Raw genomic sequence first — 13753 nt, forward strand, 5'->3', positions numbered from 1 at the left:
TCTAATTTCGTGGTGCCCAGTGGATTAGTTATTTACATAGTAGCCAGTAGTAACTCCTAGTGATGATTAGAATGTGTATTAGCCTTTTTTAAAACAGGTATTTATATGGATGAGATTGGTTGTTACATAATTCTGCACCTCTAATTGAAAAAACATTGTCTAAACCTTTGATTTTATTATTATAACAGTGTTACAGTACCACCTACTGACATTGTCCAAACATTTGTAGGCCCTTCTCCTAAGAGGTTCTATATTACAATTGAAATAAAGCTTCTGACCATCTGCAGCTGACATTCAAGATACTTAAGAGTTCAAATAAGTTGTAACAGACCAGGACCTGATTGTGTTCGGTGCTGTACAAACACAGAACAAATAAAGTCCCTTTCCTAAAGAGTTTACAATCTAAATAAAATCCCCAGATTTGGCCAGTTTCATTAACCCAAAAGACCATAATGGTCCTTATGTTAAACTAAGCAGTGTAAATCTTTTAGTCTTTTAAAACAAAGGAGTCATTCCCATATGCAGGCAATTTTTAAATTTCAATATTTTGACCCTTCCCCATCCATTAGACCAACACTGGTTTTAGTAATGGCTTGCCAGGTTACTGAAAGATTGAAAAGAAAGATTTGTTTCTAAATTATACTGCTTTGCTGGTTTGGGTTTAGTATTGCCCTAACATTGGCATACAGTATCCCAGAGGGGAGCATGATATAAATATCTTCTTGGATTAGGTTAGGCAAACATAAATGGAAAGTTGATGAGGTACATTTTCTGTAGTCTGTAAGGCCAGCCCAATTGCTGTGAAATACCTGCAATTAAGGTTCATTCAGATGATTTCTCGAGAGTGTCTTGGGCCACCTTCTCCGGGCAATAGTACTTTATCGGAAGATTTGGAAATCAGGTGACACAAGACAGTTAACATCATTCCACTTTTTCCCCTAAATTTTAGACTATTTGGAACTGAGGACAAACGTTGAGGTCTAAATCCAGCAACTTGGGGGTAGTGGAAATCAGAGCTTGAATGCAGAGAGAACACAATTCACCTCACCGAAATATTTAAACAAAAGTCAATTTAATTTCTACAGCAAAGTAAAGGGAACTTACTTCAGTCCCTTTGCTATAACTTTTCAAGCACCTGGTTGTCTTATGCCCTCATGAGATGAGATGAGATTATCTCTGGTTACTGAAAATTTCCCATAAAAACATCATAACTTGAAATGAAGTACCCAAGGGAGCCATTTTTAAGGCCATCAGCCCTGTAGATGTTTTCAGAATGTCGGAAGTGGAGCTCTCCTTAGATATTTGGCTAACTTATTTGAGGGTGCAGTCAAGTGTCTGTCTTATGTAATCATTTCTGTGCACCAAATTGTTCCCCCTGAAAAATAAAGGCCACTTTTTAACCATGGGGCCTGGTGTGTGGAGGGAAAGGGATGAGAGAAATGTGACTTGGACATAATGCCAGTGAAATGGAAAGATAGAAATGACGGCATTGCTTTTCTCCCTTTCTCAGGTTATGAGGGTGTTGCTGAGTTCTTCACAGACCTTCTGAATCACATCGCTGCTGTCCTGCAGGGTCAGACCCCAGATCCATCAAATAAACCTCAGCTAAACCTCAGCAAGCTCCTGGTTGAACAGACGGGCGGAATAGTGGGGGAGCGGACATGCTGTGCTAGTACAGGCTGCCGAAGCGTGATGGGAAAAGACTCCTGGATTGTGGAAAGTGAGACCAACAGCTCAGTAAAGCTGCAGCACCAGAGACTAGGCTGTAACTCTGCAGTGTCCCCCAGCTTTCAGCAGCACTGCGTTGCCAATTTGGCAACAAAAGCTTCTTCTCAGTAGCCAGACAATGCCATGGATGGAGGAAAAGCCGTGAGGAGTCAAATCATGAGCCTAGAATCAGAGCAGGCTGTAACAAATTTCCATCGATTTAACTGATTTGTTGCTGTAATTATCTTGAAAGGAGTGGGGAAGAGAAATGATCCAGATGCATTTCATCAGATTCCAGTTGAAAATCTGTAGTGAGCTTGCACATGCTTGTGTTTTTAACACTAGACCTTAATGCGGGGGAGGGTTGCTTCTGCATTTTGTTTTAGATTTATTCATAATCACCAGTGACCAGCATTTTATAATCAGACCTCATGGAACAGGAAAGAATTAGAGTTGACATGGCATGCATCACAGTGACAATGCTAGAGATTTTCACCTTTCCAGAGTACTTTCCACGCTCTTTCCAGTGGGACCCTTGAAAAGGAAATCTAAGAACGCTTCAGCATCAGCAAAATGTGTGTGCCTGGGGCTTCAGTGACAACTTCCTGAGGCAGTAGGGCTGCACCTTATTTGATGGATCAGAACAGGTTGCAGCTGCCCTCCTGCTTACAAATGAGTTGGAGACTGCAGCTCCAAGTCTGGAGTTCTCTTCTTTGGACCGAATTAGGACGAAGGGAGCTTCAAAATGTATTTTGCTACAACAATGCAGAAAATCTTTTCTGATCCAGCAAGGCTTGAGTTTGGAAAGCAAAGGGTGCAGACTACTGGTGGGAGATGGGTGGCTTGGTAGATAAGACACTGCCCTGTGTACTTGTGGCTGTCTGTAAGACCCTGAAGCTTATTCTTTAGTTAAGAAAATAATGGTCCTTCCATTTCACTCAGGCAAAGCCTAGGAGTGCTTTGACAGATGGCCAAAAAATCGATCCCCTTTTACTGAGTAGTACACCAGCCATGCACATCTTGTGAATACATGTGTAATTCAGATTTGTAGCTACTATTCTCCATTAATACTTGGATATGCATAAATCATTGCTCTCAACTGTGGTTGAATGTGAGCAAAATTGGATGGAGCAGGGTTTTATGTAAGTTTGTGATCAGTGACAGCTCTTGTGGTTTAGAGACTGCTAATTTCTGGAACTGCAAGAGGAGTCTATGTAGGTAAATTACAAGAGTAGAAGGAATGCTCATTTGTGAACTGAAGCATAGTTTGAACATACTTCACAGCAAAGATACCCTAACAAATATATGTTCTCTTCCACAACATGGCAGCATCTCTCAGATTTCCTGCAGCTTTTTTGTCAATCATGAACACTAAATTGGAAGTAACTGAATCAGTCATTGCTGTAAGAACAGGTTTTAAGCAAACACATTGTTTTGATGGGGTTCGTGCCCTTTCCATCTTTAGGAAATCCTTAAGATTTGTGTAAGGAGATGCTATTAAGAAAGCTTCACCTTAGTTAAGCTCTGGGATTTGACAATTATGTGTTTTTCTATGTATCTTAAGTATTTATCGAGCACTCATCACCATAATGCCTGAGTGCCAACTATTCTTGTATCTGATAGCAACCCTGGAAGGAAGGAGTGCTGGGTGATATGATTCAATTGTACTATAGTGGAGGGAACCAGAGCAGGAAGACAGGGAGAGTGAAGTGAGCCAAGCAATTTGAAAAAGCCTTATTGCCACATGGCAGTGGCCATCCCTCATGGAAAAGTCATGCTTAGATACCCCTCTGCCCATCCCTCCCCCCAAAAGTAAGAAAAACCCCATAGAAATGTTACCAGTTTCTGTTAAATTCTGTAAGACTGTTCCATGAGGAATGCCATTTGTCTTTGGGATTTCAGAGTTAGGTTTGTCTGAAACACAAATCCAGCAGTGTTCCTGGATTTGTGTACAATCAATTCTGAAATGGGCACCTCTTCCAACCCTAGTGCACGTTGAGGCTGATGAATAATTGATGAATCTGACAGTTTACTAGACCTTTCAGGTCCTAGATGGCGGAGGTTGGGTGCGAGAAGGGCAATCGTAGTTATGGGCTTATAAAAATGTTCGTGATCGATCAAACCTTTCCTAGGGCCATAACTGAAATAAAATGGGCTTCTAAAGGTTTTTCTTTAGATCTTTTCATGTATCAAGTACAACAAAGATGCCCTCAAGAAGGAGCCCACCAGTGTGTATTTTTGACGGTACTCTTGTGTAACAAGTGGATGCAGTGCTTATAGATTTGCTCCCTTTATTAAAATGGAAAACTTTTTAGTGGATGATAGTGGAAGGGAAAAAAATCAGTACTTAATATGGTTCAGTAACATTTGACCTTTCAAACTAACTGTGTTTACATGAATCATAGTGTTGAATCCATTTAAAAAATGTCTGTATGCTGTTTCCTAGTTATAACATCAAATAAGAATTTATTTTTCTGGCTGCCTTCTGAATTTTGGTTGGCCTATTTTGCACTGCTTTATTTCTCCAAAATAAACTACTGAAATACAATTGTGCATTTTACACTTGTTTACAAACAATTGTTAAAAGTTTATTTTATAATTCTCTTAAGTCTTATGAAATATTTTATCTATTTAAAAGTAATCCAGACCTTGGCACTAATTAGAAGATAAGCTTAGTTCACTAGCATGATCCCTGACAATGTCTTTACAAAATTCTGTAATTTATTTTTATTTATCTAGTGTATTGGTATTGCTTTAATGTACTGGGTAGAAATATCATGCAAATATTCTTTACTAATGTAGCATTACAAGGGGATTTACAGATAAATATCATGTAGACTCAATCATGATATGTTTCTGCAAGTGGACTCTCACAGTAGAATTTTGCTAATTCACATGAACAGCTGGGAGACCAGTGATGAACTATTGAAATTTGTATTCATGTTCTGAGTACATGAACAGATGCAGAAAAAAAAATTACATCGTTGTAAAGGCACTCAAGCATGTGTTCGTCTTTAAGCATGTACTTAAGTCCATCCCTATTCAGGAAACACTTAACCACATGCATAATTTTAAACAAGTGCTTAAGTGCTTTGCTGAATCAGTGCCTTATATGGCAAGTGTTAAGATTAGTTGTGATCATGCTGCCTAGTAAACTAGTTAAGATTCTATAGTATATTTTGCATAAGTAGTGAAGTCTTAATAATATTAGACCTCAGTATAGTTCCCTTGCTATTAAAACTTTCCTGTGAATTAGCAAGAGACCTTTGTTTTGTGTACGTGAATCCAAGAGTACATGAATTAGTAAGATTCTGCTGTGGTTTCAGCTGTTTACATACTTATTGTATGAATTGATATTATTTACATAATAATTAATCAACTATTACTCCAGATTAGCCAAATTCTGTCCTGTTAACTGTTGTAAATCCTCAGTAACACTATTAACTTCACTTGCATTTCTCCATGTTTACTCATGTTTAAATTGAGCAAAATTAACTGTGAAGGTCAAAGTCTTGGTCCTACAGAAGCCAATGATAGTTTTGCATTGAAAGATCAAGATTTGCTCTTCTGAAGAGAACACTTGCATGGTATTGTAATAGCCTGTAATAGAAAGCAGTTACCATTTATCCATCTGTTCATCTTTCCAGCTTGCTTTGCCACCTATGCTTGTGTTTGTAACGGTAAATCATTCAGAAGTCACATACTGATATATTCAATGTGCAGTTTAAAATGCAACCAAACTCTGATTATCAGTGGCTGTGGTTCTTGGAGTAGAACATACACTTGGATTGTAGCATTTTTCCTTTTGTTTTTTCCATGTCTGCGTACACAAAACCGTGTGCTTTAGATGCTGACTGACTGGGCTGGCTGATTTATAGGATGCATCTTGTGGCTTATAGATTGAGTCATAAATCCAGGCTTTTTCAAAATTGGAATGATAAAGTGGTTCAGAGATCCCAATTCTAAATGCACATGCACTTGTGTGTAGGAGAATTGTTCATTTCAGTGTTATCTTCTGCAACAGGTTGCACTAACAGAAAACCACTGAGGGGTTATTTTTGTAAGGTTTGTTTTATTTTAGGTGGGGGAAGAAGGGTGGTTTTCAGTAGGAGAATGCACACTGAGTCTGACACTAAAATTTTAGTGAGAATTGCAGTTGCTAAGGATCTCCCAAGGTAAAGCATAGAATTCTTCAGATAATTTAGGGCTATATCCAAGGATGAAAAGTTCAGTTGATGTTTTGCACAGAAATCAACTGCAGGATACAGCCAAAGGGCAGTAGAGCAAAATTGGCCAAAAGCTTCGAAGCCTCTGGAAAAAAGTCTTTGATCCTTTCCACACTTCTTGGTTTTTAGGCAAACATTTGCTTCACAAATTGTGAGTGGTAGCAGTGTCAAGTGGATCTGTTGAGCTAGCAACCCTAAGCCTGCACAGCTGTGCAAAAATCTGTTTTTTTAATGAATAAACTCTAGTACATAATTTGTCAGTTAGCCTTATGCCCAATTGCAGTAATTTATTTGCATTATCTTTGCTAATTTTCTTTTCCCCATCTTCCTTTTCAGTAACTGCTGCATTGTTTTATAGCCATTCCATGTACATCATTCCCAGTATTGCAATACTTTTTTAAAATTAGAAGTTCAAAACATTTACTGCAGGTTACGTTTCCTGTAAAGTAATCTCATTTTCCACACATGCTCTCTCTTTCCGATCAGCTTGTTGAATTTAATTGTATCTGCTGCTTAAATACCAATACCATAGGGATGTACTCATCAGAATAGATTTTTCTGTACCTTTGTTTACCCAACCACTCTATGGAGCCAGGCTATTTAAAACTGAACTCATGACTGCATGCGCCTGTTTAGGTCTTCCCTAGATTCAACAGACGCTCGTGTGCTTTACAAAGATTTAAAGTACATTTAAGTGAATCTGGCTCTAAATAGCACAGTGAAATCTATAGTCAAGTAGAGTGAAAGTTATGGAATATTCTGGTCCATGGGAATGTTTTTTGTTGCTGTTTGATGTATACTGAATATCTGCTTGCTGTGAAGCTTCTTTGGAGTGGGAAGATGACAACTTCACTATAAGAAGATTGTGCGTATGCATGCGAGAGAGACTGATAGTCCATGTGACACCATCAGACTTGGAACCATGGCTTAAGCCAACTTGTCATTTACACAGGGAGGGGCGGTGAATAACCAGAATCCAAATCCCTTTTGCTGGCTGGGGGCTCGTGATGGGCTGTTTCATTGGTGCCCTGGAAGTTGGTAAAAGTTCCAGAATCAGCCATAATTGCTAATGGATAAAGCTCATGCAAATCAGGTCTTCCTGCTACTCCTTCTAAGGAAATCCACATTGTATTTTCTGTATCTTCCATTCCTTCTATGGTAGTTTTCTGATATAAGCAAGTCTTATATGTGAAAATGCATATATATCTAACATATATAAAATTATAAAAAGTTGCATATATGTAAGTATAAAATGACGACTGTGTTTGAGATGATAGCAACCCAAAAGAACGAGAGAATGTTTATCTCTTGTAAAAAGTCAGTGCTTTTAAAAAAAAAAAAAAAAAAGGGGGAGGGTATTAGATGTATTTTTTTAAATTATTTATTTCTTTTGATCATTTCTTTGGTAATTTACATGGCTCCTGCATATCCCTGTGAGAATCACACATCCCACTGAAGTGCATTGTCCTTACAAATAATCCCTTAAAATCCTACAGCTTTTTTAAAAAAAAAAAAAAATCCCGTTGTGTGACTGGAGTTGTATACCCCATTTGTTTTCTTCTTAGGCATGTTTAAAATTTAGTGTCTTTGGTCCAAAGCCATCCATTTTGGGGACCTTTTTGTGTGTGTGTGTGCGCAGTTTCACAAGTACAGTAATGGCCACACATGAACCAGCTTTATAGTGTTAACAAGTATGGTTTTGTGATTTGCTTCAGTCCTGTTCACAAATAACGTCACACACAATAAAACCAGTTTTGTACCTAATTTACACATACATATATAAAAGAGAAAAATTCATGGCTTACTGTAAAAACCAAAAGTATTTACCCTTTGGCTTTTTACTTCTACTGCATGACTGACCATGTGATGATGACAATGAAGATGGTGCTTTGTTCTCTCTGGTACCATTTATTTTAATGGCATTGGCAACTTACCCCTTTTCCTTATTTGCCAAGCACCTGTGATGGACAGTATTTTGATTTTAACAGTAGAGTAATATGCAGTACGTATTGTATTGTTATTTCTGTAACTGTTTTGGAGACACAACTGTCCCTTTCCAACACATAATGAAATAAATGCCTTACAACATCCCTTGTTCTGCATTCTCTTAATGAATGGAGTCTGGGAGGGGAAAACTCAGCAGGAGGATTTTAGTTTTCATATCTAAAGTCTTTCTCTTCCTTTCCCAGACTTTGATAACTGCAGGCCTACTTTCACTGGCATTGCTAATGAAAGAGGTCTTCTTCCCCAGTGAGACTAGTGAGAAAGTAGGATATGCCTCAATCTTCCCTGAAGTTTGGCCCTCAATGCAGTTGGAGCCATGGTAGCTACATGGTTGGTTGTTGACTGGTAGTGCTTTAGTGTGGTTTTCCCTTGATTGTTCTGAAGATTAAATTTGTAGTCTGAGAAACTTATAAAATTCTGCTGGGCATTAAGTAATAGAATAGCACGGTTTGGTCAGCTAGGAGAGGAAAAAAATCCCTGGCCACACTGGCAGGGGTCCATATATATGTAGAGAGAGAGAGAGCTATACCTATGCCTATCTCCAAGAACTGGAAGGAACCTTTAGAGGTTATCAAGTTCAGTCCCTTCCCCCCCACAGCAGGACCTATCACCATCCCTGATGGACTTATTTGTTTTTTAAATCTAACCTACCCTCAGGTCCTCAAAAGGCCCCCTCCAGGATTGAGCTCTAAAGCCTGGATTTAGCAGGCCAATGCTCAAACCAGTGAGCTATCCCTCCCCCTTCATGCTGTTACAATGTTGCTAACTAGCTAACATTGTTTAAATACAGCTTTTGTTATGAGAATGTGTCTTATATCCTTGTGTACTTTTCAGTTTATTTTGTAAGTATGAACCCTGTATTTGGTGAAGTAATGGGACACTGGCCAGTAAACTGAACATTTACCATCATCCCTCAGTTTCTTGTTCTGCTTAATGCAGGGCATTCTTACCCCATCCGTGGCAACTGTTAGCAAATAACGATCTTTTGGGGACGTGTGGGGTTGTCTTCTATTATAGCTTAAAATAATAGTATTCAGATGGGTGAAAATTATTGAATTCCAAATACCTTTAATTACCAGGTAACAAGATCTGCACCTTTAATCTTGGAAGGATTTGATTGGTATCTTTAAATGTCAGGTTCACCATTGACTCTCAAACTGATCCAAAACAAACAAACCTACCTTTCCACTGATGATTATTAAAATTTACTAATAGGCAAAGTAGGATGAAGGTTGCTCGAGAATTTAAAGTTCGATGTAAGGGTGGTTATTTTGTATATTTTAGAATGCGATGATGACAGTTGTGTGTTTTAATGAATATACAGCTTTACCTTTTTGAGTCTCAACATGTATTGGCATTAAATAATAATTGGCATTAAATCCTAATGTCTGACACAAACCCCTAATATTCCACATCCGTGAAAATTTAAACTTACAATTGAACAAAATGTGGAAAAATAAACATGTCTGTCAAAATTGTAAAAGTCAAATTCTCCCAAGCCTATATATCTTGTAGAGTTCCCTCAGAAGAGCATTTGTTCTTCCCTCTGTTGATTTCCCAGTGACAATAAACTAATTGCTGATGCTAACATTATGGAAAGGTACGATAGAATTAATAGAACCTAACCACCTCTCGGGTGGGGGGGGATTTTTTAAGCCCTTCTACAGAAATGATTGGTAGTATTCTCATAGAACCTGTATTGTTTTAGGCTTGCCCACATAGGAACGCAGTCTTTGACACTCAAAGAATTTGCAATTGGTGCTAACAACTTCAGAGAAAGTTTAAAACAATAATTCTACATGAAAGCTGTAATTCCCTTATAGCCGTTAAGGTTTTAGAATAATTTCTATGAAACTGCACTGATTTCTCGTAAAAAATCTTTTCATGAGTGCGATGGATTGTGAGCAGAGCATTGCACTAGGGGTTAGGAGTCTTGGGCGTCTCTTTCTTGGTCAGTCACTGACTTGTGCAGGACCTTAAGCAAGTCACTTGTCGTCCCTTCTCTGTTTTGCCAATCTATAATTGAAGTGCTGCAAGTTCTCCTATGATGTGCATGTGCAGAACCTAATGCAGTGGAGCCTTGGTCTTGGATAAACACTCCAGGCATTGCTGCAACATATCAGTGATGCCCTTTATACCTCAAAGAAGCATGGAGTCTAACCAATGAAGCTGACTGCAGTACAGTTCCAGTTGTAGGCTAGAAATCCATATAAAAAAGAATAACATTTGTTGAGTATGGGACTTTATTGTTAGAGAGTCACATGTCGTGTATCACAAAAAAGCAGCACAGGTTGAACCTCTCTACTCCAGCACCCTGGGGACTTGACTGGTGCTGAATAAAGAAATTTGCCGGACCATGGGAGGTCTATATTGTCCAACACATTACCAACACTTCCACTGCTTACTGGGCTGTTAGAAGACATTTAGGGGTAAATTACAGCTAAAGAACAAAACAGAATGCTGAGAGCCAGGGCTGGTGGCTGTAAACAAACTTCTTAGGGGACCATGGGAAACGGCCACACCCATGATAAACGATCATCTGGCTAACTAAACTCATGCCAGGTTATGGAAAAGCTCTCCCTCAGGTCATCCTGGATCTGCACCCAATCCCAAGGGGCCTGATGGATCAGAGCTGCACCTGGCTGCTCATACCCATAGCTGAAGTCTGCCGCCTGCTCAGGAGGAAGGCCTTTCCCTTCCTCTCCATTATGTTGTGCAAGGCACATGTGGCTGTAACTTGGGGGACACTGTGCTTCCTACATCCAGGCATTTGAGCCAATGCTGAATGTATGCCTTGAGGCATTCAAAGGAGCCCCCGACCTGCATACAGGCCCACTTGAGGTGGGCATTAAAGACTCCCTGGCTGGGGTCCAGCTGGCTGGTGTAAGACTTCATGAGCCAGTCCATGGGGGGGTGTGCCACATTCCCCATGATGCAGCGTGGCTTCTGCATGTTCCTGACCACTGGCTCCCGGTAGGGGCTGAATATGCCTGCCTCCATGCCCTGGCATGGACCGGAGTTGCGGAACACCCAGCCATCGTGTGCTCAGCCTGACCGTCTTATCTAAATATCAGCGAACTGTCCACAGTGGTCGATCGGGGCCTGCAGCACCATGGAGAAATATCCCTGTGGTTGATATGTTTTGCCATGCTGTGCTCCGGGGCACAGATTGGGATGTGGGGATCTGTTGATAGCCCAAAGCAGTTAGGGAACCCCAGGGTGGCAAATCTGGCCACGACAGTGTCCGCATCACCCCTACAGATGACCTTCTGCAACAGGATGCTGTTGACAGCCACCACAATCTGCAGAGGATGGGAATGGAACACACATATCAGGGACTGTGGTAGGGAGTTCCTGGGGCTTATGGGAAGGGGGTCCCCAGTCTCTCACATCCCCCTTTCAGGCTCTCTGGGACCCCTCTGTGTGACACTGCCCCCAGGAAGCAGGGCTGTGGGAGCAAGATCCCCCAGGGATGGGTTTTCAGTCCCCCCACACCCCTGACCCCACTCTGAGGGTCCCCCTTTGGTGGGACAACTGTGCCCCTCCCCGCCCCCCGGAGGGACTGCAGCCTGAGTGACTTTCCTGTCAGGACTGGACTTCCCCTCAGGGGTGGACTTCCCCATGCCAAACTGGTTTCCCCCTGGAGTGGTAGCAGGTAGGGATCGCAAGCTTCCAGAGCGTGAGTGTGGCCTGCTTCTCCACAGATGGCAGGCCACAGCCAGGAGTCCTGTCTCCAGAGGGTGGGGGCAAGCCAGGCACAGAGTTCCAGGAAGGTGGCCTTCTGCATGCGAAGGGTCTGGAGCCACTGCTGATTGTCCCACTGCTCAGCTGGTCCTGCCAGTTGGACCTGGTGCAGTGCCTCCAGATCCCCCTGTGCACCGGGCTCCGGGGAGGGAAGTGCAGGTGTGACTGTTAGGCAGCTGTGACACATTCCTTTCAAGTGTTGGCCTCGCTCTCCATGAGGAAGAGGATGATGGCTGTCAGGAAGTGCAGAAGCACCTCTGTGTGGGGCCAGTGCAAGCCTGGGGGCGCTGCTCTGGCGCAATGGCTCACTGGAAAGATCTGTCTCTCCCAGGAAGTGTCGAAACCCTGCTCTAGCAGCTGTGCTGTCCCACGTGGAGGTCGGCATGCCTCCGTATAGGCTGGGAACGTGTCTTGCCAGGGTGCCTGGAAGGGGTTGCTGGCCATGTGACCCTGTCTGATGGGGTTCTAGGTGGCTGTTTTGTTGAGAGTGTGGCCAGGTAGTCTGGCCGCTCTCGATCAACAGAGCGGGCCAAATGCATGGTCCATTTTGCAATCTGGATGCAGTCTGTTGATAAAAACTTCTACTGACAGATCTCTCTAATCTAGCCATATCCTTGGTGTGGAACATGGGCAAAGACATGTTTGTCACAGACTAAAACATTGTTTTAGCCTCAGGGGGTGGGAGACAGAAGCTTTGGGGGGGCAATGTGAGGTGCAGGGGAGATGTTTTTTAAAAAAAAAAAAAAAAAAGAACTTTCCTTAAAATCTATCCACCATCTCAGATTAGTATCAGAGGGGCAGCTGTGTTAGGTGGTATCCACGAAAACAAGTAGTAGTCCTGTGGTGCCATAGACAGATTTTATTTTATTTTTATTTTATTTTATTTTTGAGCATAAGAGTTTGGTGGGCAAAGACCCATGTCGTCAGTTGCATCTGATGAAGTGGGTCTTTGCCCATGCAAGGTTATGCTCCAAAAAAAATGTGCTAAGCTCAGATTCGTTGAATGTGTCTTCTAAAATGATGATCATCAGTTACATATGTAACCCTGTTGCCATATCTGTCTAAGCATTTATGATACAGTAGTAAAGGTGGTCTTTTACTATCATTAACGTTAAGAGCTATTGAGATTAATGCAACAATTCAGTGATATAGTTTAACAGCCATGCTGCAGACCCAGTGGGACACTGCTACCTCAAGCCATGTTTGAGAGGTTGCCTTTGTGAGGGTCAGGTAAAAGTTTATTTTATTGAATCTGCTGTGGCTGTGGGGTAAGTGCTCGCATGATGTATCACCTGGTCACTAGCTCCATTTGGAAAACACACATACCCATAGCTGTAATGCAGCAGGACCCTCAGAGGACAAAAGTATGTCCTGACACCCCAGAGTGCCCTCTGAAATGTCTGAAGCTACCCCTGTGCACTGTGAGGCTAGTATTTAGCTCACAGAATGAGTTCTCCAACCTTTACAACCTCAATTCTGCTCTTAGTTATAATTAAACCAGCCAACCTCCTGGGGATTGGCGTGACAAACCGGAAATAGCCTCCTTAAGGCTGGCCTTGTGCCCTTGCTGGTAGTCTTTCAGTAGTTCAATTCTTTGCAAATACAAAGGTTACAGTCTCACATGGACTAGGTTTTAAAAACCCGCTTACAGCAGTCTCATGCTTCCAAGACTCTTTCCTTTTACTCTGAAAATGACCAAGTCCTTAACCTTCTCAGCTCTATTCCCACTGCTCAACTTAGTGTTGTAGGTCTATGGACCCCAGATCTTGCACTCTTACTCACTGAAGTTGATCAATTGCATCGAGCCCTGTGCCCTTCTTAGCATTTTATCTTCAGGGTTTGTACTGCTGCCTCGCACTGCACCTCCTGACTACTATGCACCTTGCAAGTGGTGGGGCTGAGCAAGTGGTGTGGTGTCTTATGTACTATAGCTTTCTGCTGATGGCAGCCTATGCCAAAGCTGGAGGCTACCCTGAGTGCTCTTCAGCACTTGTGCTACTCGGCTCATACAATGAGAAGCTTGTTGTTCAGTGCTGAGGATTGAGGCTAGAGCTCCAAAGGCAAAGGGGGGA

The 13753-nt window shown here is 41.7% G+C and overlaps 1 protein-coding gene across 2 annotated transcripts in view; it reads left to right on the forward strand.

Annotated features, from left to right (window-relative positions):
- Positions 1 to 8015, forward strand: part of ITPK1 (inositol-tetrakisphosphate 1-kinase) — a 199042-nt gene extending 191027 nt beyond the window's left edge. For both annotated transcript variants that reach the window (XM_074996597.1, XM_074996598.1), the window contains one exon: positions 1511 to 8015. In XM_074996597.1, coding sequence (XP_074852698.1) covers positions 1511 to 1839 — 329 coding nt within the window. In that variant the 3' untranslated portion in view covers positions 1840 to 8015. The remainder of the gene's footprint in view (positions 1 to 1510) is intronic.
- The last annotated feature ends 5738 nt before the right edge of the window (positions 8016 to 13753 follow it).

This window comes from Carettochelys insculpta, chromosome 6 (genome assembly GCF_033958435.1).
Source record: "Carettochelys insculpta isolate YL-2023 chromosome 6, ASM3395843v1, whole genome shotgun sequence".
NCBI classification, from domain to species: Eukaryota; Metazoa; Chordata; order Testudines; family Carettochelyidae; genus Carettochelys; species Carettochelys insculpta.